Raw genomic sequence first — 23568 nt, 5'->3', positions numbered from 1 at the left:
TAAGGTCCACGATATTTAAGAGCCACGCTCTTGTCGGTGTAGCATTCTCCATGTTACTTTTTTAGCGAAAAATAGAGCAGTGGTTTCCCTCTTGCCTTCCGCCCGCAGTACTCTGACGCGAGTGGGATGGCGCCCACAGCAATTTAGTTCAAAGCCGTACTAGGACTCCTGTCCTCCGCCTAATAAATACTTAGGTACCCATAATATTCTGTCGCAAAGTCCCTATACTTACCTACTTTTAAAATGCTTCCTACATTGTTTGCCAACAAGTCAATTGCATCCATCTTTCCAAATTACAAAAATATTTATTCGTGAATGTTCCGTGTTATAAGATATTACAGTGTTGTCATCGGTCTCAGCACATTCAGTCAAGAATTGGCATACGAATTTAAAATTGTCATGCATACACATACCAATAATCAGCATTACTAGAAAACTGCCAATAACTCAACTACTCTCGTAAAATGTCACTCTACATTTGTTATCTGTTATAACTCTCATTTCCTTTCATAAAACTGCACATTTATGTAATTGTAACGTTACGGTTATCACAAAACAACATTATTCCAAGTTATCTTATTTATTATTATTATTATTTATTTATTTGTACACAATAGAACACAGAAAGAAACACACAAAGAAATCAGACAGTACAGGTAAGCTTATCTCTAAAAAAGAGATTTCTTCCAGCTGACCTAAGCGATAAGGATACATGCAGTGTATAATACTACAGATAGACATACCTACATACGCGTACAAATCTTATGAAATTACAAGAACAATTATACTTACTAATATAAAGACAAAAAATAAATAAATAACACAATAAAAATATAAACAATAAATTTAAGTAGACTTACATATTATATAAAAATACTACAACAATCAATATATATATGCCTATAATATATAAATATATTATATTATAATATATTATATTATATATTATTTGTGTCTGTGTTTGCAATTATAGTGAAAGCTATAAAATTATTATATCATTTTACGAGGTCCAACCATCAGTGGCTGTTCGTTTTTTTGTTTTGGTTTTCCTCGAAGGGCAAGGCAAAGGGAACTATATACAGGCTTATGTTTTTTTTTGTTAAATTGTAATGATGAAAAGTGATGACGATGAATGATGAAACCTATAACCTAACCACGCTAGGAGCAGACTTCTGCTCCGAACTCCAGACGAATTAACTCAAAAGTCGCATAAACTTTCAAGTTATAAAGCGGCTTCTTGGCACGAAGCGAGAATAGATAGGTACACTTTGTTTATTGAATATTCCTATATAATATTACTATTTATCGCGAAGGTTTTCCGACTAACTTAATGCGATTATTAACCACAAAACAGCACTTCGTATTTTAGATTATTCAATGAAGAAAGCAACCATGTAGTTTACATTCCCGCCAAAAAGCCTCCTTCAGACAACTTTATGACATGGTAGAGACGGGTTAGGCTAAGATCATGACAGAATTCTGCCTAGGTCGAGATGGCAAGCAGCTGAACATATTTCTTTTCTTTATCCCGGACACTTCATACAAAACACCCAGTTTTACACAGTCACTACACATTAACGCTATCGTACACACGCATCTGTGTGTGTGGCGTCTGACGCCCATACGATTCAAGACTACTGTCGCGACGTTGGTCGCGAAGTGTACATAGTGTCAATATTACTAATGGCAACATGAAGCAGAAATATTCCCGCCAGCGTTGTTCCCAAGATTTGTCTATGGTGGAGATGCTGGGATATGACAATCCATAATTTTGCAATTGAGATAATATTTAATAGTATGTAACACCTATTTCATATTCAACATTGGCGGAGACACGTACAATACCGTTACATAGTAAAGCCAACAGATGGCGTTAACAGTACTGCTTTATAAAAGTAATCAAGTAAGATCATTTATTTTACATTTACAATCACAACATGAAATAGTAAAGAGTATGCTGCGTTTTAATTTACCCAATAATAAAAAAAAAATACATTTACTATAATTTCAAAAGAATCTTGAAGAGGGTTATTTAAAATAAGAATGTTGGGATATGCGGAAGTACGAGATCACGTGACCGATATGGCGGAAATAGACGAAATAGTTCCACTATTTGATACTCATTTGTTTTTTCATTGCTCTAAATTAAGAGATTATCTCTATCGTAATTTAATTACAACTTTAAAATTTAAATGTCGTTTTTTATGCTTAATAATGATGTTTATTTTCTGACGAATATTTTTTCTCAATCACTCGTAAATATATTTAAGAAGCGAGTCGTGGGGGTCGTCCATTTTGGTTTTATTTCTTTGTAAACTTGAATCGAAGTGTTTGAAAATTTCGCAAAGTCTGTGCAAAACTCAAAGTAACGGGTTAATTTGTACTATTTACCACATCTAAGAACCAGTGTTACAGAATTATATGAGTTAAGTTGGAATCTAATGAGGTAAGCGGGTGGAAAATAGAAATAAAATTTAATATTGCGTGTAGATGATAAAATAACAGAATGATTTGTTTCTTAGGTGAATAGATTCTGCATTTAGTAAGTGAGACCAGAGTAGTTTCCTTCCAGTTGTGCAGCAACGACTTCACTTACAGGTAAAAGTTTATAAATCTTAATTAGATCTAAATCTAATTAAGATTTTCATACTTTGTAAGTAATATAGACACCGGCTTATCTAACTACAAAATGTTACAAAACTTTACATTTTACCGCGAACTGAATATGGTTAACTTAAACTATAATGTTGTAGGCATATGTGTAGTAATTTATGGCTACCACATTCTGAAATTTTCATTCGCCGCTACCTACATGATTGTGTTCAAGTGGCAGTATAAGTTTGTAATACTTATTGTAAACAACCACAAAATAGAAGCCATTTGTACCTAGAGTAACTACCGACATAGGTACCTACCAACGGACAGGTATTACTAGTGTCGTACTAGTGTATGGTAGATACGTAGATAATAAACACAATTAACTTTTCCCTTTTCACCAATACTACTTACCGTCTTAGATATTTTGCTTGTTCATAATCTATTTGACATAGTCCTAGGACATGAACCTCCTTATTGCGCTACTTCTGTTTGTTGCATGTTGACCTTCATTTTTGTGTAGGTACTATAAAGGTATCTAGATAGACACCTACATTTTCAATAAGTGTTCTAAGATGATCCGAACTGAAAATAAACTTATTAAGGAAATTAAAAGTATTAGATTGATAAATAATTACATTAACAAATTACCTATGAGTATAAGAGAAGGCCTCATTGCTGAGTGACAGTCTCTTCCGTGCAGCCTCTTGAGTGTGTGGGATAATTGATTACATAAGTATATGATATTATGGACAGTAAGTACAGCTTGGGAATATATGGAATTGCAATTATAATTAACAAGGTATAGGTATATAATCACTATGTAATACCTTAGCAAATGAAATTTCTTATTAAAGTTTCTCAGGTCCATATCTAATTAAATAAACTACCTACTCTAGTCTAACTAAATATATATCTACAATGGTAAATAATCTGTGCCCTAGCCAAATCTATAAATTGAGCACTATAAAATTATATAAGTAAACTCACTTACATGATCTTGGTGAGATGGATGAAGTTACAAGTGGTTGAACGATGGCTTGCATTTGATAATTATGATATCTTTATTTACTGAAAGGGATTTAAATATGTGACAATACCTATTAGTTCACATGTACAAGTAATTACGAGTCAGCTGGTATCTTTTGTTTGTAAACTGAGCTAAGGACACAAGCTACCATTTGAAGTTGCATACAAAAGTCAGAAGTGATGATGCTGACAATTAATATTGCTATACATATTCAGATAATCATGTTTAAAGTTTTAAGATTGTAGTATCAAAGTTAACAATAAAGAAAAATATATTAATAGGTAAGATCGAGGGTACTTGCTATATGTGTGTGTGTATGTGTTTATGTACATACTATGTTAGGGCATAGAATAATGAATAATAATACTATGTATAGAACATGATACATGTCATATAGGTACATACACATTATATAGTTGAAGTCCATATAAACCGACTTGGAAAATGTTGTTAGGTAGGTATATTGAAAAATTTCCCTGCTCATGTATAAACTACTTAGTAAATTAGATAATATTGGGCAACCTGTGATAAATTAATATTTCCTTCTGTTTTTAAATCTCAGTGGTAAATGAATACAAGTTGTCAGTAGGTATTTGAGGCAATCTTAGAGTTACTTAATTGCAATACTTCCATATAGCATCACGCCCGTGACTCCGAGCGGGTGGGTTGAGGTGTATGTACCATAGAAACAGGATACCTATCAATTTGAAACTTATGTGTATGTCAGAAATCTCAATTTAGGTTTAAATTGTATCTAATAATGAGAATATGAAATGAATAAGGGTTTTTTTGAGCAGATTACATTATCAATTCCAGATTTAAACAAAACACCATGGAGGAGGTGATGTTAAGAAGGCTAAAAATAATATGTGGCGAAATAGAGAAAATAAATAAGCAAGCCAACAACATATTGGTCTCAGTCTCTCTTCTGGAGTCTATGTCAACACAAGAAGTTGAAATCATTGTTCAGAAATTAGAAACCGTCATAAAGAGATTCTGCGATGAATTGAATAATTATTTTAGAATAGCTCAGGAGCCTGCGGCTGATGATATTTCAAGTATGAGCATTATTCAACTTGGCGCAGAAGAAAATTTAGCTGAGTTAAGAATAAAATTAAACAATAAGAAAGCTAATATGTCTACAAGGGCGAAAAGCACGACGTTTGTCTCTGGGAAATTACCAAAGTTATGTCTAGCGGAGTTTGATGGTAATATATTAAATTGGCATCAATTTTGGGACCAATTTAACTCTAACATACATTCAAGAAATCTGTCGGACGTCGATAAGCTGTTATATTTAAAGGCATCTTTGAATGGCGAAGCGCAGAAGGCACTTGATGGTCTGGAAACCACAAATAAAAATTACCAGATAGCTGTAACGGCGTTGAAAGAAAGATATGGTAAACATAACTTACTAATAGATTCACATTATGCAGCATTATATAAGATTAAAGGCGCCGAGAATAACAATGAAGACTGTAGGAAGGTTTTGAATGAGGTTGAACAACACCTAAGAGTTTTATCTTCTCTAGGAGAAAACATTAACCACAATCATCTTCGCTTCATGATTATGGAGAAATTTCCGGAAAACATTATATACGAGTTAAGGTCAAAAACTAATGCTGATTCTATTAGCGACATTAGAAAGGAACTGGAGAACATAATATCTGCCAAGGAGGATGCTTGTCGCATTACTAGGGAGAGTAACAAAGATAAACATGTAGCATATACGGTTGAAACACTTCACGTAAGTAACGAACCTGTAAATGAGAGAAGCTTACCTTTTAAAGAAGACCACGGGAATTTCAGATTTGAGAGAGACTCGAGAAATCTGCAGAAGAGAAATCGTAGTCCCGTACATATTTATGAAGAGAAAAGAACAAAATTCATGTGTATATTTTGTAACGAAAATCACTACAATGATCAATGCACTAAATTTAAAACAATTGCACAACGGAAAGAGAAATTAGGAAATCGCTGTTATGGGTGCCTAAGGAGTGGACATAGCCTCAGAACATGTAGGAGACAGCGGAAGTGTCAATATTGTGGACAAGTCGGCTGCCACGATAGAGCCTTGTGTCCCAAAAGAGACTACTGATTTCGGGTTTCATGACCTTGAAAACAATATCCTAAAATTTTAGATTAGCATATACTTTACCTGAATACCTTAATTTTGTTAAAACATACTGCAGATATTTCAGCATAGTATTCAACCTCGTTATTGAAATAAAATAATTGAAGAAGTCTTAAAGATGTATAGAGAAGCAAAAACACTTTCATGGATATGTTTAAAAACTTAGGAGAATAGGAAGTAATTTAGAAGATTTCAGATAGAATATACCTGATGCAACTACTTAAAGATAAAAATTATAATATTTTAGAACTTACTTGGGCATTAGACGAATATAAACTCAACTGACACTTCAAATAATAACCAGCTAGCGAACACCAAGACAGACAAATGGTTAACAGAACTGATATTCTTATTAGATACTCCGAATTCAACTTTTCTCTTCTAGCGCGGGACGGTCTTGCGAAGGAACCGACTCCTAAAATCCAAATGAAGACGATGTCTAAAGTGAACTGGGCATATGAAACGCTATCCCATATTTTTATCAATAATCTGATTATGGCCATACACGAGGAAACTGTCACGTCGAAGTCAACCACACCGTGTATAATACGTACATACATAATCTTACGCCCACAATCCCTGATGGGGTGGGCAGAGAACTTGCAGTCACTGGTGAAACAAGTATTATTCGAGTATTATCCGTATCGTTCATGAATATTCGTCAAAATTACTGGACTCTCAAGGGAAGTGTCACGTGCAAAGGATACTCTTTCACCAACACCGGCACTGCCACCAGAGAAAGTGTATTATTGAGCACCATTTTCATTTACCGGTTTGGGCTATGAATTCTGCGCAAGTTAAACATGACATAAACGACGGATTTGTTACCTTGCTTTGCAGTGCGAGCTATTCATTTAAGATTCATCTGCCGAAAGAGATCAGTTTACTTTAACCTGAGGCACTCCGACTTGTGACATCAGACTACACTGGAGGCACATTATATCATACTGAAATAGAAAATTTGTGTGGTTCACCATTATTGGAAATTGGTACTCCATAGTCACATGAGGTCATCGCTGAGCCTGGACATTTAAGTGATAGTTCTTTGATAGAGACTGAGACTTTCATCGAGGTAACTAGCCCTAGTTAAAGACATGATGCTGCCACTAGAGCCCTGGAAAGGATCATGAAGTGGATGTGTAATCTTTAAACCCTACTAAATTAATCGCCTTGCCGTTGGGTGTGTCGCGACGTTGGTCGCGAAGTGTACATAGTGTCAATATTACTAATGGCAACATGAAGCAGAAATATTCCCGCCAGCGTTGTTCCCAAGATTTGTCTATGGTGAGTTATAACTTGTCAGCTTTTGAATACCCACTTAGTAAAAGGAGAATATAAATCACTATGTTAACTTAATGGTTGTAAGAAAAGTGTTCTGAAATTGTGTGGTGGGACTTCAAAGGATTTCATCCATTGAAGCTAAGTATCTAGACTAAGTATCTCACTATGAATGTACTGTTTATATAATACTCTTATTTATCTAGCTATTTCAAAAGTAATCCAAAGTTTACTAAATACATACCGCGTTGAGAACATCATAGGTACCGAGAGTCAGGGAATCGACACTCCAACTTTGGTTCACATTAATGAGATATAGAGCGTCTGCCCCTAGCGAGCAGGTACGCTAAGGCACCTGCCCTTGTGTGTAGGTTGAGCCAATTAATATGCGAATAGAGCGTCTGCCCTGGTGAGCAGATATGTTAAGGCACCTGCCCATGTGTGTAGGTTGTACCTATTAATATGAGAATACAGCGTCTGCCCTGGTGAGCAGGTACGCTAAGACACCTGCCCATGCGTGTAGGTTGATCCAACTAATATGAGAACAGAGCGTCTACCCCTGGTGAGTAGATATGCTAAGGCGCCTGCCCAAGTGTGTAAGGTTGAGCCGACTAATATGAGAACAGAGCGTCTACCCCTGGTGAGTAGATATGCTAAGGCGCCTGCCCAAGTGTGTAAGGTTGAGCCGACTAATATGAGAACAGAGCGTCTACCCCTGGTGAGTAGATATGCTAAGGCGCCTGCCCAGGTGTGTAAGGTTGAGCCGACTAATATGAGAACAGAGCGTCTACCCCTGGTGAGTAGATATGCTAAGGCGCCTGCCCAGGTGTGTAAGGTTGAGCCGACTAATATGAGAACAGAGCGTCTGCCCTGGTGAGCAGATATGCTAAGGCCTGCCCATGTGTGTAGGTAAGCCAATAAGTAAGAGATATAAAGCATCTGCCCTGGTGAGCATGTTATGCATAAATGATAATTTCTAAACTGGCTAGAATCCTTTGTTTATGTCTCAATATACAGTTTCGTTATAACTGCTAAAGTTTAAACTAATACTCTTAGGTCCAATTAGCCAAATGTGATCACATTCCCTAAACTAATAGGCTTGACATTATATTATATTTACTATCTTATATTAAACTTATTATATAATGTTATATATCTAGGTATAATCATATATATCTCAATCATATGTAATGTGTCATGACATAATGGTAGTCCTTATAATTATGTATTATAATTGTAGTATGATATTAAATATGTTGACAACATTGATGGGCTTTGAAAGGCTTGAAGCCTTTTTTGTGCCCGAGTCACCGAGAGTGTCGGTGTCATCGGGCATTCTATTTAACCCTACAGGAGGTGAATCGGTGGACGTGTCTCCGACCAAGTATCAATGTGAAGCAGATATAGTCTCAGAATACTAATCTCAGTGGGAAACTATAGGTCAGTTATAATTTGATATATTTTTTAATTCGATCAATATCGCTATGTTCTGGCGTGGCGACAACTACAGTAAGACGGGGGATTTAAACCTAGCTCAACCGTTGGTGGGAATCAGAGAGTTGCCGTTATAAAAGTAGTTTAATCGATCCTATCCTGTAGGTTATCAAGAATTCTAAAAAATTGACGGGAATTATAATTTTCTACCAAATAATATCGCATGGATTTCGATTCTAATAGAAACTAAAGTAACACGTTCACGAGCACCGTTTAAATTTTTTTGACCCACATTCCTTATAAGCAAAAAATCGATACTAGAACACATTCAGTTAGCAAATCCAATCCCGCGCTGTTATGTCACTCCGACAATGTTTGCCAACGAAAGTAACATTCGTCGTTACACAGTTCAACTGCATAACCTTTGCAAAACAATGCCGTCACGATGTTTCTATTATTCCAAAATGGCGGGCGAATTTCTCGATTTATCGATATGTCACGATAGTCGATAAGGGCACATCACTAGCATCGGGATTTGTCGTAATATCAATGCAAGTTGTGAAATGTTACTTTGTGTTGTAAATACAATATAACTTGTATTTGTGTTTACTTTAGCGTCGTTCAACAGAGGAAGTGCTTGAAGATCGTTTTAAGTCTTGAGTTTGTATAGATATTTGTGTAGAGCGAATCTATGAAGATTTTCTTGATACATGCATGTATGGCTCTAGGTTATTTATTTTTATTTTATTTTATTTTATTCGGGGAGCTTACAGCATTATTTACACAATCAAAACCTTAATAATAAATAAAGGCTAATTACAAGCTACCACAGATAGAGAAAAGACAGTTAACGGAAGTGAGAACACCACATAATAATTATGTAAACAAAATAAAAAACATAAAACAAAACCAAAACATAAGCAAACCTAAAAAATAAAACAAAACAAAATACAATATAAGTACCTAAACAAAATAATATACCTAACTAGGAGCTGCAATGACCACTGGCAAGCAATGATTTAATAGATCTACTGCTACTGCAAAACAGATTCCACTCAGCATTGATGCTATTAAAAAAAATCATGCACCAAGGCAGATAGCTATTGCTTCTGTAGTTCGTGCGACAACGAGGAACGTGAAGCAAGCGATTGCGATTGGTATTTTCGTCTTCTTTAACCTTTAAATAAGTTAGAAGGATAGTGCGTCAATTACATAGGACACTTCATACATACGATATAACACAACATTGATTACAAGTGAATTCACTTCAAATATTTGTATAATGGTGCTAATTCGGGCAAGACCCACTTAATTTTAACTTAATTTTACAGGACTAAAACTAGCTCTATCTCTTTCTTGCACTTATTGTAAGTGAAGGACAGCACTCGTTTAAGAGCTGCCAAATTAAAATGAGGTTATGTTTGTGTCCGGCCATATTAGTGTTACTACAAAACACAAACTAAAAATAAACTAGGTTTGAAATAGTATTTCGCGCCACGAAAGAAGTCGACGGATTTTAATGAAACTAACTTGACAAGTCATAATAATTCTATGCAGAATCTGCGACAGTAGCGCCGCGGCCTTCGGGTAGTTTATAGCTATAGGTGTCGCGACGACTCTTTTACACTTATATATATCTATCTATAATTATGTATATAATCAAAGAATTATGAATCTATTGTAGGGATGTGAATGCACACATACTAGACTGACGTCGCGAATACCAGTCAGTATGTGTAGATAGGATGTAACTCTTACTCACTCATAGGTTCCTATGTCAGTGATCAGATCCTCAATATGGCTTTCCTTACACCTTTCCTTTCACCTCATGGATACGGATTACTTCTCCATCTGTAAGTTTAAGAAACATAAATGAACTACTGTTTGGTGATACAACTACCACCTACTTGGTGACACATCACCCTGCAGAATGTAAGTTTATCTCTCTTAATGACTCTAGCTGAACACCAGCGTATGTGATCTTATTAGTTACTCTCAGGTATTACTTTATGTCAGTTAATTGCCCCTTTATACATGACCCTTTCAATGGTGTGCTTATCAGCACTTAGTTAGCCGAGTAAGACTTATTCATTAGTGTGCATGCCAGCACTTGGGTGGCCAAGAAGGCCCTATTCATCAGTGTGCCCGCCAGCACTTGGGTGGCCAAGAAAGCCTCTTATAACAGTGTGCACGCCAGCACTTAGGTGGTCAAGGAAGACCTCTTCAACGGTGTGCACGCCAGCACTTAGGTGGCCAAGAAAGCCTCTTATAACAGTGTGCACGCCAGCACTTAGGTGGTCAAGGAAGACCTCTTCAACGTTGTGCACGCCAGCACTTAGGTGGCCAAGAAAGCCTCTTATAACAGTGTGCACGCCAGCACTTACATGGCCAAGAAAGCCTCTCATAACAGTGTGCACGCCAGCACTTACATGGCCAAGAAAGCCTCTCATAACAGTGTGCACGCCAGCACTTACATGGCCAAGAAAGCCTCTCATAACAGTGTGCACGCCAGCACTTACGTGGCCAAGAAAGCCTCTCATAACAGTGTGCACGCCAGCACTTACATGGCCAAGAAAGCCTCTCATAACAGTGTGCACGCCAGCACTTACGTGGCCAAGAAAGCCTCTCATAACAGTGTGCACGCCAGCACTTACGTGGCCAAGAAAGCCTCTCATAACAGTGTGCACGCCAGCACTTACATGGCCAAGAAAGCCTCTCATAACAGTGTGCACGCCAGCACTTACATGGCCAAGAAAGCCTCTCATAACAGTGTGCACGCCAGCACTTACGTGGCCAAGAAAGCCTCTCATAACAGTGTGCACGCCAGCACTTACATGGCCAAGAAAGCCTCTCATAACAGTGCACCATACTCTTAGATGCAACCTGGCCAGGAAATACTTCTACGATTGCGGGCTACTCATTTGGACAACGGTAGCCAAGGAAGGCCTCTACAATTGCAAGCTATGCATACAGACAACGTCTTTAATTGTGGGCATTACTTATTGATGCCCCCTAAAGAGTACTCATCTATCTTTACAAGTCGCATTGCCGGCCGGCCATTTTAAACACAAGTTATTAAACAGAATTTGGCATCATCGTTAGTAAAATTATAGTCAGAATAATAAAAAGGGAGTTATATCACCACTACGTAGCTTTGGTAACAGCATCAGCGGGACTTTCTGCACTTTTTCACTCATATAAAAGTTAAACTCACTTTAACTACTTTCTTAGAAAACAAGCTTGTCAAGACAAGATTTAAGACATAGACAAGATTCACTTACTGATAGAAAAATTAGCGGGCTTCCGTTTCGGTGTTGCTACTTGTGACATTCCATATTTAGAATCGTGACTCATCGTCACGACACTCCCGACGAACGAAGAATTTGTGGGACATCGTGACGGCGTCAACCAGCCTTCGTCACGACACTCCCGACGAACGAAGAATTTGAGGGACATCGTGACGGCGTCAACCAGCCTTCGTCACGACACTCCCGACGAACGAAGAACTTGTCATAGTAGGGCGACCAAGTTGGCCGTCCATTCCCTTATCTTTTCCAGGGCTCTCGTGGCAGCGGCACGCACCGGTCTAGACTCTTTATTATCATTCTCTTGTTCATTAACATCAATAACATCATTTTCTGATTCATTAACAACTTCAGTAATATCATTATCTGGTTCACTGACAACTTCAGTAACCCCATCAATTATTCGTTTAGTGCTGTCTCTTACAGTTTCCATTTCTATATCATTATCTTTATTTTGTATATTAGTAATTACCTCTTCAGGAATGTCTATAGGCCTTGAATCATTCACAGAACCAACTATTCTTGTTCTCTTTAGAGTTTGACCAATATTTTCAGAACTATTCTCAATATTCTCATTATCAAAATCCTCAACTTCAAGCGGATACAACTGAGTGATTGATCTCGTATATATCTTGTTTCCAACTTTAACATTAGCTACTCTACAAAATCCATCTTTGCTTGTAGTAAGTGAGACTATTCTACCCACTTTCCAATCTTCTCTATTTTTTGTATCTCCTTTTATTTGTACTACCTGTCCTTCTTTAGGTATTAACTGAGACTTAATTCTTGGCTCCTTTAATGAATTTTGAAATCTTTCCCGAAGACTAGAAAGATATCGGTTCATAAACATGTCTTTAAACTCATCTAGAATTACTAAAGCTCTTTTCCAGCCTTGAATCAAATCTTGTTTCGTTGTTGTGCCTTCAATAAGAATGTCTTTATTATTTGTTGTCTCTGTCCTGATACATTTACCCATCATCAAAAAATCAGCTGGTTTCAGTATATGCACCATTTCTGAATCGACACAGGTAAGTGGTCTTGTATTTAAAATAGCTTCAATTTCTTTAATAACTGTATTGATTTCACTGTCATTTAACAAATGTTTATGCAATGTTCTCTTCATACAATGCTTTACTAGACTCACTAGTCTCTCATAAAAACCACCAAACCATGGTGATAACTGTGGTATAAATTTCCATGTAATTTTATTCTCTTTACAGTATGGATTGGTTAGAAGCTCTGATATAAGTTTGAATTGTGAAGCATTGTCTGAAATTATCAAACCAGGAGTCCCTCTTGTAGAAATCATTCGTCTTAGAGCAAATAGCCCTTCTTTAGCAGATAAATCTTGTACCATTTCTAGATGTATAGCTCTTACAGCTAAACAAGTGAATAAACAAATCCACCTCTTGGAAACTCCATTTTCAGTCTTTACTAATATTGGTCCTAAATAATCAAGTCCAGTAAATGTAAAAGGTGAACTATAGTTCACTCTTTCAGCAGGAAGTGCAGGAGTAGGCGGAAGTTTGAATGGACCGCCTCCATGCTTGATACAGCTCGAACACTGTCTTATAATCTTTTGAACTTGAGCTTTACCCTGTGGTATCCAGTACAACTTCCGAATTAAACTCAGTGTATGATTGGCTCCAACATGGTAGTTGTCTTCATGTATTCTCTTTATTAAACTATTTGTGAAGTCACAGTTCTTGGGCAATAAAATTGGGTATTTCATGTCAAACGACCATTCAGTATTTTCAAATCTTCCTTTGCTTCTTAACAAACCATCATCATCTTTAAATAATCGTAGATTTCGACTTAAAGCAGTTTCTTTCATATTAACCTCATCAGGAAAATAAGTTTCTTGTATTCTTTTCATTTCTTCTATTTGTTTTGACTTACTATAATGTTTACTAGTTTTATTTTCTTCTTTATTATTTAATGACTTTGTAGCTTCATGAACATTCTCCAAATGTTCACCTATCTTCAACGGCTCTTCTGATGTCAGAAGTGAAAGTTCTTTTAATAAGTTAGTAGGCCATGTATTTTCATTCTGTAGAAGGAAATCTGGACCCTTAAGCCAGTATGTCTTCTCTTGTTTAGTTTTATTAGGGCGTGTTGCAACATCTGCAGGATTCAACTCTGTTGGAACATATCGTACAGTAAGATTCTTGTTTTGTTTTATCTCTCCAATTCTTCTAGAGACAAAAGGTGTTAACAACTTGTTTGAATTATACCAGTCGATGACAATCTGACTGTCTGTCCATAAGAATTGTTTTCTTATTTTAATTTGCAAAGATTTCTCAACATACTTCAATAGTCTACTGCCAATCAGCACGCCTAATAATTCTAGACGAGGTATTTTCAAATTATCTTGGTCCTTGATAGGTGTTAACCGTGATTTACCTATTACAAATCCTTTGCCATTTTCATTTACTATATATACTTCAGCTGCATAAGCCTTCGTTGATGCATCCGTGAAACAATGTAACTGACTTTCTTTACTTTCAAAGTCCTTTGTATAATATCTTGGTATTTCTTCCTGTTCAGTTTCTAAATTATTATATATGTTTCTCCATTCTTCAAATAATTCTTTGGGTAACTTTGAATCCCATTTAATTTTGCTTTTCCATAGATCTTGCATGAACAATTTTGGTGACAACAACGATGGTGCAACAAATCCACATGGATCGTAAGTAGAAGCAATTGTCCTTAAGACTCCTCGTTTAGTAGTTTGTAAGTCAACATTGTTTGGTCTCAATTGGATTGTATCTTTGTTTGTATTCCAGTCTAAGCCGAGAACCTTGACAACTTCTTTGTCAAGTACATCTGGTATCTTCTCTTTAAATTCTTTCGAGTTGGAACTCCACTCTCTTAGATTCATAGATATCTTCTCAAATTGTCTTTTTAAACTGCTGTATAATGTAATCGCTTGTAATGTCGTCTTCGTCCCAGTAACCAAATTGTCTACATATATGTCGCCAGAAACTTGCTGTACAGCCTTATTAGCCGACTGCATTAAATGGTACTTGATAGTAGCGTTTAACAAGAATGGACTAGATATGACCCCAAACGGTACTCGACAAAAGCGAAGGTGTATAATATTGTCATCAGTAGCTGCTTTTGTTATATCTTTGAGCCATAGAAATCTAGTAACATCTTTACTGTCATCTTGAAGTCCAATTTGTAAAAATGCCTTTTCAACGTCTGCTGTTATCGCTGTTTTATGAGATCTGAATCTTATCAATAATCCTGTTAAATCTTCTAGTAATACTGGTCCAGCTCGAAGACATTCATTGAGACTAACTCCTTGTTTCAGTTTTGCTGACGCATCATATACAATACGAACAGCTTTTCCAGGTGTCTTTACTCCATGATGTGGCAGGTAATGTATGGTATGTATACTGTGATCTATTTCATCAGAGGGAACAGCTTCAATGATTCCATCTTCAAGTTGGTTTCTAATTGTCTCATCATATAACTTTAATGTGTCTTTATCCATTCGTCTTAATAAATTGATTAATCTTCCTGTCACTAGTCCAAGATTAGTAGGTAGATTTGAAACATTATTATTCCATGGCCAGCATACAAAATATCTCTTGTCCTTGTATTTTGTGTTATCATTAAAGTTCTTCATAGCTTCTTCCTCTTTAGTAGTGTTGGGAGAGTCAGTAATTCCAATACATTCAAGGTCCCATAAGTTTTTCAGGTGCATGTTGTCTAAAGGTAAGTCCGGTTTATTCAATTTTGTTTCTTTATTTGACTGAAAGTAAGTAATAACTGATAAATTATCTATATTTTTCTTTTCTGTTTTCCCTGTCAACATCCATCCAAATTTAGAATCCACTAAAAATAAGTTCTTACTTATTTGTTTCTTTGTTGTGTCTATAACCGTGAAATAATAGTCATTGCCGATGAGGATGTCCACTTGGTCTCCAAGTGAACCATCGTCTGCCAAGATACATTCATTTTTCCAATGATAAAGTTCTTCTCCAGGATAACTAACATGCTGTGCAATGGTTGGTACAACATTGGCGTACAGTACGACTTCTTCGTTAGTTCTGGTAAGTATATTTAATTTCACTAATGGACTATCATATTCCAATGGTTGATCAGTTCCGAAGGTGAAGACGGAAAGATGGTGTTCTTCTATTACAGCTAAATTCAATTCAGTAGCAATCCTCTTTGTTACATATGAACGTTGACTGCCAGAGTCCATAAGGATCAGACAATTCACTTTGTCGCATTTATTTTCATTTAATGCAGTAACTACTGCTGTCTGTAACACCGTTGTAGAATTTCCAGATTTGTCTGAAGTATTTGTATGCAATGTTTTCACTTTCACAGAATCACAAACTTTTGGACATAAAGCTCTGTTATGCCTTCCTCCACAATGTATACATTTTTTATTTATTTTACATGACTTACTGCAATGACCTTGAACAAAGCAATAAAAGCATCGGCCCTTTAATTTGATTTGTCTGTCCTTAATAGTTCTTACAGTCTTACATTGATCATTGTAATGTGCTCCTGAGCAGAAAATACAATTTAATCTTGGTTTTTTCATGTTTATATCTCTCTTATATGAATTTTCAAATTTTCTTTTATTAGGAAGCATTCTATTATTATTGTAATTATTATTCTTGTAGTTGGGAGCAAATCTCATTTTCATTTTCCAATCCTGATGTTTATCCTTTAAATTCTTAAAACATTCTTGGATCTTAAACCTTCTTGAACCGCTTGACGGTTTATGTTGGTTCACACTATCTGTACCGTGGAATGTCTCAACCGTGTAATGTCTAATTTCCTTTTGACTTTTCTCTTGAGCAATTCTATTAGCATCCTCTCTTGCTGAAATAATAATCTCTAATTGTTTTCTCATATCTTCAATAGAATCTGTCTTTAACAACATCTTTAACTCATACACTATCTCTTCAGGAAACTTTTCAATAATAATAAACCGCAGATGGTTATGGTTAGTATTCTCACCAAGTGAATTTAAAACTCGTAGATGCCGCTCTACTTCATTAAGAGTTCTCCGACAATCTTCAGCAGTCTTGTCCGCAGCCTTAATTTTATATAAGGCAGCATAGTGAGCATCAATTATGTAATGTTCCTTACCATATCGTTCCTTAAGAATCGATACAGCAATCTCATAGTTTCTATTTGTAGTTTCTAATCCTTCAACAGCTCTCTTCGCATCTCCAGATAATGAAGCCTTCAAGTACAATAATTTGTCCACGTCCGGTAAGTGTCTACTATCAATATTTGATGTGAAATGGTCCCAGAACTGTTGCCATTGCAACACATCACCACTAAATTCAGGTAAGTTCAATTTTGGTAATTCACTATAAGTAGCTTTATTTGACCGTTCACTTCGGTCTTCACGCAAATCTTTTAACTTTATGGTCAACTCTATGAGAATTTCTTCGGAATTTAATTGAATAGCACTAAACATTGAGATGTCATCAGCAGATGGTTCGATACTCAATCGAAAATAATTGTTTAATTCAGTTGAAAAACGAGAATGAAGATTTTCCAATTTCTTGGTAGCAATTTCTGCTTGCTGTTTGTCAATATCACTTATTTCCTTTTGTAAGAATGTTTCGCACTGTTTCGTCACAATCTCGATATGATTTATTATATCTTGGAGTCTAGAAATTAGCAATGACTCCATCATTCGTAAGTAAACCGGTATATGCCAACAAGATTCTTAGCTGAAAATATTTACACACAGTAAGTATTCAAACGTCAAACGTTTAGATTTTCTCTAATCGTAATCAGGTAAGTATTCTATTATTACTCTTTACGACAAGTACATTCATAAACTTATAATTCTTTTTAGCTAGAAAATTCAAAATATAATGGCGTCGGTCCACAACAGAGAAAACTCGACAAAAATAATTATCGTAAGTACGTATGTATGTACCGACCATATTCCATCATAAAACAAGCTCATTACTTGCGTTTACAATGTAAAACAACTTCAATATCACTCATGAAAACTGATTATACGATATTTAGATACACAAACATACTGCATCAGCCATGATTACAATCTTACAGTTTATCTTACGAAAATCTCGAAATATAACGATATCTCAACAAATTCTTTTACTCACCAAGTAAATCCAATCACAAACTATGAAACTATTCACTATTTAACTCTTATCACAAGGTATTTTATTTAAAATAAGAACTTTTCAACCTCTCTATGTCAAACTTTTCTGAAGAAAACGAGCAAAGTAATGTTGCCAACATCACATTAAAATATTCCTCTCTCGTGAATATACCTTAAAAAATATTGTTGATTTCTTAACTCTCCATTAATAGCGTATACCATTAAATAATACACACAATTTTTTCTTCTTATTTATACGTAATTCAATTTACAACAACCAAGAATTTCATACAAAATTATGAACTTCAACTTAGTATTATTTACCCACTCGTAAATATTTTACCCACTATCGGGATCATTTTATTAAATAGCAACACTGAGGTTCTTTCTCTCTCGTTCTCGCGAAACAGAAATAGTATTTCCGGTGTATTTTCTTTACACACCAATAATCATAAATTCACGTCATTTGGGAACACAAATAAATGAAAACAACATTATAAATCATAAAATCATTTTCTATAATGTATTTCAACACAAACAAACACAATATCTCGTAAATAAAACATCATTTGATCATAACTTGTTTCGCCGCTTTCTACCACAATGGCGTCGTTTCATTCATCAAATTTTCGTATCATTTTTCTATAACAGAACTCTTTTACGTACCTTTTCTGTCCGACAGCACATATTTAACCAAAATATGAATCTTCCTAATCATTCTAGAATGTCATCGTGTCTAGAATTATGGATTCACCTCAGATTTCTTTTCATTTTCGTTCGTAATAACCACGAATATAGACCAGTGCCGCCATCTAGTGCCCTTTTACAGTATTACTGTCAGATGACCAATTTTGAACATTTATTCATTTTCATCATAAAACTTGTCTTATATGCCTTTACAACTCTTGTCATGTATATTATTTTCTACTCATTTTATTTAGGTAGCTTACAGCCTCATTTACACATGGATATTCTTATTTATAACCAAGCAAATGCCAATTACAATGCTATCACATATGAATTGTAAAACATCATCATATCAGAATAAATAAAGGAGAAGGAAAGCCACATTTACCACTCTTAGATCTGACTGACATTAATATCCCAGCATCTCCATGTCGCGACGACTCTTTTACACTTATATATATCTATCTATAATTATGTATATAATCAAAGAATTATGAATCTATTGTAGGGATGTGAATGCACACATACTAGACTGACGTCGCGAATACCAGTCAGTATGTGTAGATAGGATGTAACTCTTACTCACTCATAGGTTCCTATGTCAGTGATCAGATCCTCAATATGGCTTTCCTTACACCTTTCCTTTCACCTCATGGATACGGATTACTTCTCCATCTGTAAGTTTAAGAAACATAAATGAACTACTGTTTGGTGATACAACTACCACCTACTTGGTGACACATCACCCTGCAGAATGTAAGTTTATCTCTCTTAATGACTCTAGCTGAACACCAGCGTATGTGATCTTATTAGTTACTCTCAGGTATTACTTTATGTCAGTTAATTGCCCCTTTATACATGACCCTTTCAATGGTGTGCTTATCAGCACTTAGTTAGCCGAGTAAGACTTATTCATTAGTGTGCATGCCAGCACTTGGGTGGCCAAGAAGGCCCTATTCATCAGTGTGCCCGCCAGCACTTGGGTGGCCAAGAAAGCCTCTTATAACAGTGTGCACGCCAGCACTTAGGTGGTCAAGGAAGACCTCTTCAACGGTGTGCACGCCAGCACTTAGGTGGCCAAGAAAGCCTCTTATAACAGTGTGCACGCCAGCACTTAGGTGGTCAAGGAAGACCTCTTCAACGTTGTGCACGCCAGCACTTAGGTGGCCAAGAAAGCCTCTTATAACAGTGTGCACGCCAGCACTTACATGGCCAAGAAAGCCTCTCATAACAGTGTGCACGCCAGCACTTACATGGCCAAGAAAGCCTCTCATAACAGTGTGCACGCCAGCACTTACATGGCCAAGAAAGCCTCTCATAACAGTGTGCACGCCAGCACTTACGTGGCCAAGAAAGCCTCTCATAACAGTGTGCACGCCAGCACTTACATGGCCAAGAAAGCCTCTCATAACAGTGTGCACGCCAGCACTTACGTGGCCAAGAAAGCCTCTCATAACAGTGTGCACGCCAGCACTTACGTGGCCAAGAAAGCCTCTCATAACAGTGTGCACGCCAGCACTTACATGGCCAAGAAAGCCTCTCATAACAGTGTGCACGCCAGCACTTACATGGCCAAGAAAGCCTCTCATAACAGTGTGCACGCCAGCACTTACGTGGCCAAGAAAGCCTCTCATAACAGTGTGCACGCCAGCACTTACATGGCCAAGAAAGCCTCTCATAACAGTGCACCATACTCTTAGATGCAACCTGGCCAGGAAATACTTCTACGATTGCGGGCTACTCATTTGGACAACGGTAGCCAAGGAAGGCCTCTACAATTGCAAGCTATGCATACAGACAACGTCTTTAATTGTGGGCATTACTTATTGATGCCCCCTAAAGAGTACTCATCTATCTTTACAAGTCGCATTGCCGGCCGGCCATTTTAAACACAAGTTATTAAACAGAATTTGGCATCATCGTTAGTAAAATTATAGTCAGAATAATAAAAAGGGAGTTATATCACCACTACGTAGCTTTGGTAACAGCATCAGCGGGACTTTCTGCACTTTTTCACTCATATAAAAGTTAAACTCACTTTAACTACTTTCTTAGAAAACAAGCTTGTCAAGACAAGATTTAAGACATAGACAAGATTCACTTACTGATAGAAAAATTAGCGGGCTTCCGTTTCGGTGTTGCTACTTGTGACATTCCATATTTAGAATCGTGACTCATCGTCACGACAATAGGTAGCCGCTACGATTGTATAGATAATAATTTTTCTGTAATTAAAAAAAACTGTAATGTTTTTAAAGTATTTCAAGGCTGAACAAGTATTCAAAACAACAACGTTGTTAAATAAGTACCTTATTTTATCGAACAACGGTAAACTACATAACATAAACACATAGGTATATATGACAGAGACCTTTATTTTTAAAAGACCTTGGAATTACCGTTATGTAGTTATGTTAAAATATTTTGTTTCGGTCTCCCATAAATTAATATTACATTTTCAACGCAAGGAAATTCTTTGACGTTATTTATAGTTTTTTGTTTCGGTCAGTAAGTATTTTTAAATTTATCGATTAATAAATTGATATAAATCTAATGATAATATCGATTTACTGACAGATTTATGTCACCTCTCTACATTAGTGATGCGAAGAATTTCCGACCAGTGTTAATGGTCTTTTTTAAAATTATACAAATGTTAAAATCATTGATTTTTAAATACGTTTTTAAAATGCTTTTTACAATTAGTCAATCGATTAAATTATAGTAAAATTATTCAATATGCCACTGTAAATCGACCTGTTGAATTTTATACCTAATATAAGTTGTGGAATTCTAACGCCATAATATTATGATGGGAATTTTGGCTTATCGCTCTTGTGTGTCAGGGAGGTGATAATGTTTGAACTGCATAACGCATAACAGTTATCCATGTGGGCGGTAAACGGTTACTATACTGGTCAACACGTGAAATTGGGTACAGATTGCCAAGAAGTATTAACACAAAACATAAACAGCCTTTTTAATTACATCCCTAATGTATTTTAGTTACATCCCTAATTTAATTATATCCTAATTATAACGACATTTAGTTCTACGAAAAATATAAATTAATAAAAGAATAAGAATAAAAACGATATTTTTTTTGGCTGTATGGGCTATGATCCCTTTGCCTGTCCTACGGACAAAATAACCAAGAAAAATAAAAATAAAAACGATAAATAGGAAACCAAGATTGTAATAAGAAAAAAACTACTTAAGCAATTAATTATAAATTAGATTAATGTTTTGAAATATTTATACAGACTTGTCGTCTCTAGTGATAAAGGCATAACTTTATCTGTTGAGTCTGTTTTTATTTAATTTAATTTAACATTCATACTGGCCGGTTCACGTCGACAAGAGCCATTTAAAAAGTAGAACTTCGTGCTTCGTTCGGATTACGAATGTCATCTGTCACTGCGGGAGATTTTGGCGGGAACACTTGGCGCCAGAATATTTCTTTTAATTACAACGCTACTGTGTTGCCAGGCTATGAATGAATTTACATTTTACGTGTCTATAAAAAGGTTGATTGACGTTGAGTGAGAGACATCATGTAGTTAAAGCTATTGAGTTAGACTTTATTAAATGGTGTCTTAGCTTTCACATTTTATTTTCTCTTCGTGCTCTAAAACTAAACTTTAAGTTATAAATAAATAGTACCTACCCAGTCATCTTCTGTCTTTACTTGCTTAGGGTCGGGGCCGTATGTGCCGGATTTCAATAAGGTATAATAATAATATTTTAAGTAGACATTAAACTTGTTTTGAGTTGTTTTGTTTTAAACTCGTCAGATATTTTTTTTTCATAACCGTTACCTATTCTCGTGTGTTTTATGGAACGATTTGTATCCCAGTATTTTCCCCATGGCAACACTGACGCCTCCACATTAAAACTGGCTGTGCTCTAACAGTAAAATTACATGCATATTCAGTAGTATAGTGACCGATAACTGTCGTCTGGTTTGCCTGCCCTTCGTTTATTTATCGGTTAAGCAGATTCACAATATCTTAGTGCAGGGTTTTCAAAGTGCGCGATACTGTTTTCTCTTCTCCGGAAAAGAAAAATTAGGAATTCGCGGGATCACTATTGAGTATCTAGTATCTACCTAATATTATTGACTTATATTTCGATTAGCTAGGCACCGCCGAAACAAGTATACAGTCATGAGCAATTATAATGTAAGTACCCACTTTAGGACTCTGTCGCACTAACATATTTGACATTTAGTGAGACTTACAGTTCAATTTGTCAAAAAAGTTAATGTGATATGGTACCAAAGTGTATACATATTAATGCTCGTGACCGTACATCGCGAACTGAAATAGTTTGTACCCGTTAGTACCTACGATTGGTAACAATAAGAAATTCTTTAAATAATGTTTTTAATGAAAGCATGTTATAGAAATGATCTTTGATTTACAATTAAAGGCTAAAGTAAGGACAATGGTGCTTATTCGGCATTACACAGACTTAATTTAGTTATAACACGCTCCGGACACTTCATACAAACAACCTAGTTTTACACAAACACCACACATTGACGTTATCGTACACGCGCATCTGTGTGTGTGACGTCTTACGCGATACAATTCAAGTCTAAACTATGTTCGAGGGGGGGTTAGGGAAACCTAGCTCAGACGCTGGTGGGGAGCGGATAGTTGCCGTACTATACGTAGTATTATTCCTTACTCTATGGTTATAGTTTGACAGTATACTAGTGCCGTCCTCTTTTATATCCATGTTTCCCTAACTTTGGTGATTGGCTAAATGCGAATGCGAAGCCATTCAAGAAAAAAAAAAATAGTGCCGTCCTTCACTAGACTTCACAAGAAAGAGATAGAGCTTTTACGAGTTTTACTCCTGTCAAAATTGCCTGAATATTCACGTTTCTTTTTAATAAAAATAGGAACCCACTTATTTATCGAAATATTCACTCGATGAGAATTTTAAACGTGCGTTCGTGACTTACATACATTTGACACAA

At 36.0% G+C, this 23568-nt stretch overlaps 3 protein-coding genes and 1 long non-coding RNA gene across 6 annotated transcripts in view; 3 read left to right on the top strand and 1 right to left on the bottom strand.

Moving 5' to 3' along the window:
• Nucleotides 1-23568, top strand: part of LOC126378016 (uncharacterized) — a 154124-nt gene that overhangs the window by 76052 nt on the left and 54504 nt on the right. The window lies entirely within an intron of this gene.
• LOC126378237 (uncharacterized) lies at nt 2070-4703 on the top strand. The gene is made up of 3 exons (XR_007568052.1): nt 2070-2446; nt 2523-2598; nt 4442-4703. It is a non-coding gene; the product is annotated as an uncharacterized LOC126378237 (long non-coding RNA).
• On the bottom strand, nt 10080-18011 carry LOC126378019 (uncharacterized). 2 transcript variants are annotated; one of them, XR_007568024.1, is made up of 3 exons: nt 17896-18011; nt 11753-17490; nt 10080-10322 (listed from the first exon to the last, which is right to left on the bottom strand). XR_007568024.1 is itself a non-coding variant. In XM_050026073.1 (2 exons), exon 2 carries the CDS (start codon nt 17451-17453, stop codon nt 11982-11984), a length of 5472 nt encoding a protein of 1823 aa, XP_049882030.1. In that variant the 5' UTR covers nt 17454-17490; nt 17896-18011; the 3' UTR covers nt 11670-11981. The 2 variants fall into 2 exon arrangements, 1 of the variants encoding a protein (XP_049882030.1); XM_050026073.1 differs by lacking the exon at nt 10080-10322 and having other exon boundaries at nt 11670-17490.
• Nucleotides 10484-20281, top strand: LOC126378161 (uncharacterized). Its single transcript, XM_050026359.1, has 3 exons — nt 10484-10585; nt 10811-11260; nt 19745-20281. The coding sequence occupies exons 2-3, from the start codon at nt 10856-10858 to the stop codon at nt 20279-20281; spliced, it is 942 nt and encodes a 313-aa protein (XP_049882316.1). The 5' UTR covers nt 10484-10585; nt 10811-10855.

Source organism: Pectinophora gossypiella, chromosome 25 (assembly GCF_024362695.1).
Source record: "Pectinophora gossypiella chromosome 25, ilPecGoss1.1, whole genome shotgun sequence".
NCBI classification, from domain to species: domain Eukaryota; kingdom Metazoa; phylum Arthropoda; class Insecta; order Lepidoptera; family Gelechiidae; genus Pectinophora; species Pectinophora gossypiella.
This window is presented reverse-complemented; position numbering and strand designations above follow the sequence as displayed.

What these genes read in the sequence shown, in the direction of transcription:
- LOC126378161 (XM_050026359.1), top strand. Translation starts at nt 10,856, where the DNA reads ATGGCCAAGAAAGCCTCTCATAACAGTGTGCACGCCAGCACTTACATG. An exon ending in GTGTGCACGCCAGCACTTAC is followed by an intron (nt 11,261 to 19,744) that starts GTGGCCAAGAAA and finishes GCCAGCACTTAG; the next exon opens with GTGGCCAAGAAAGCCTCTTA.
- LOC126378019 (XM_050026073.1), bottom strand. Translation starts at nt 17,453, where the DNA reads ATGATGGAGTCATTGCTAATTTCTAGACTCCAAGATATAATAAATCAT.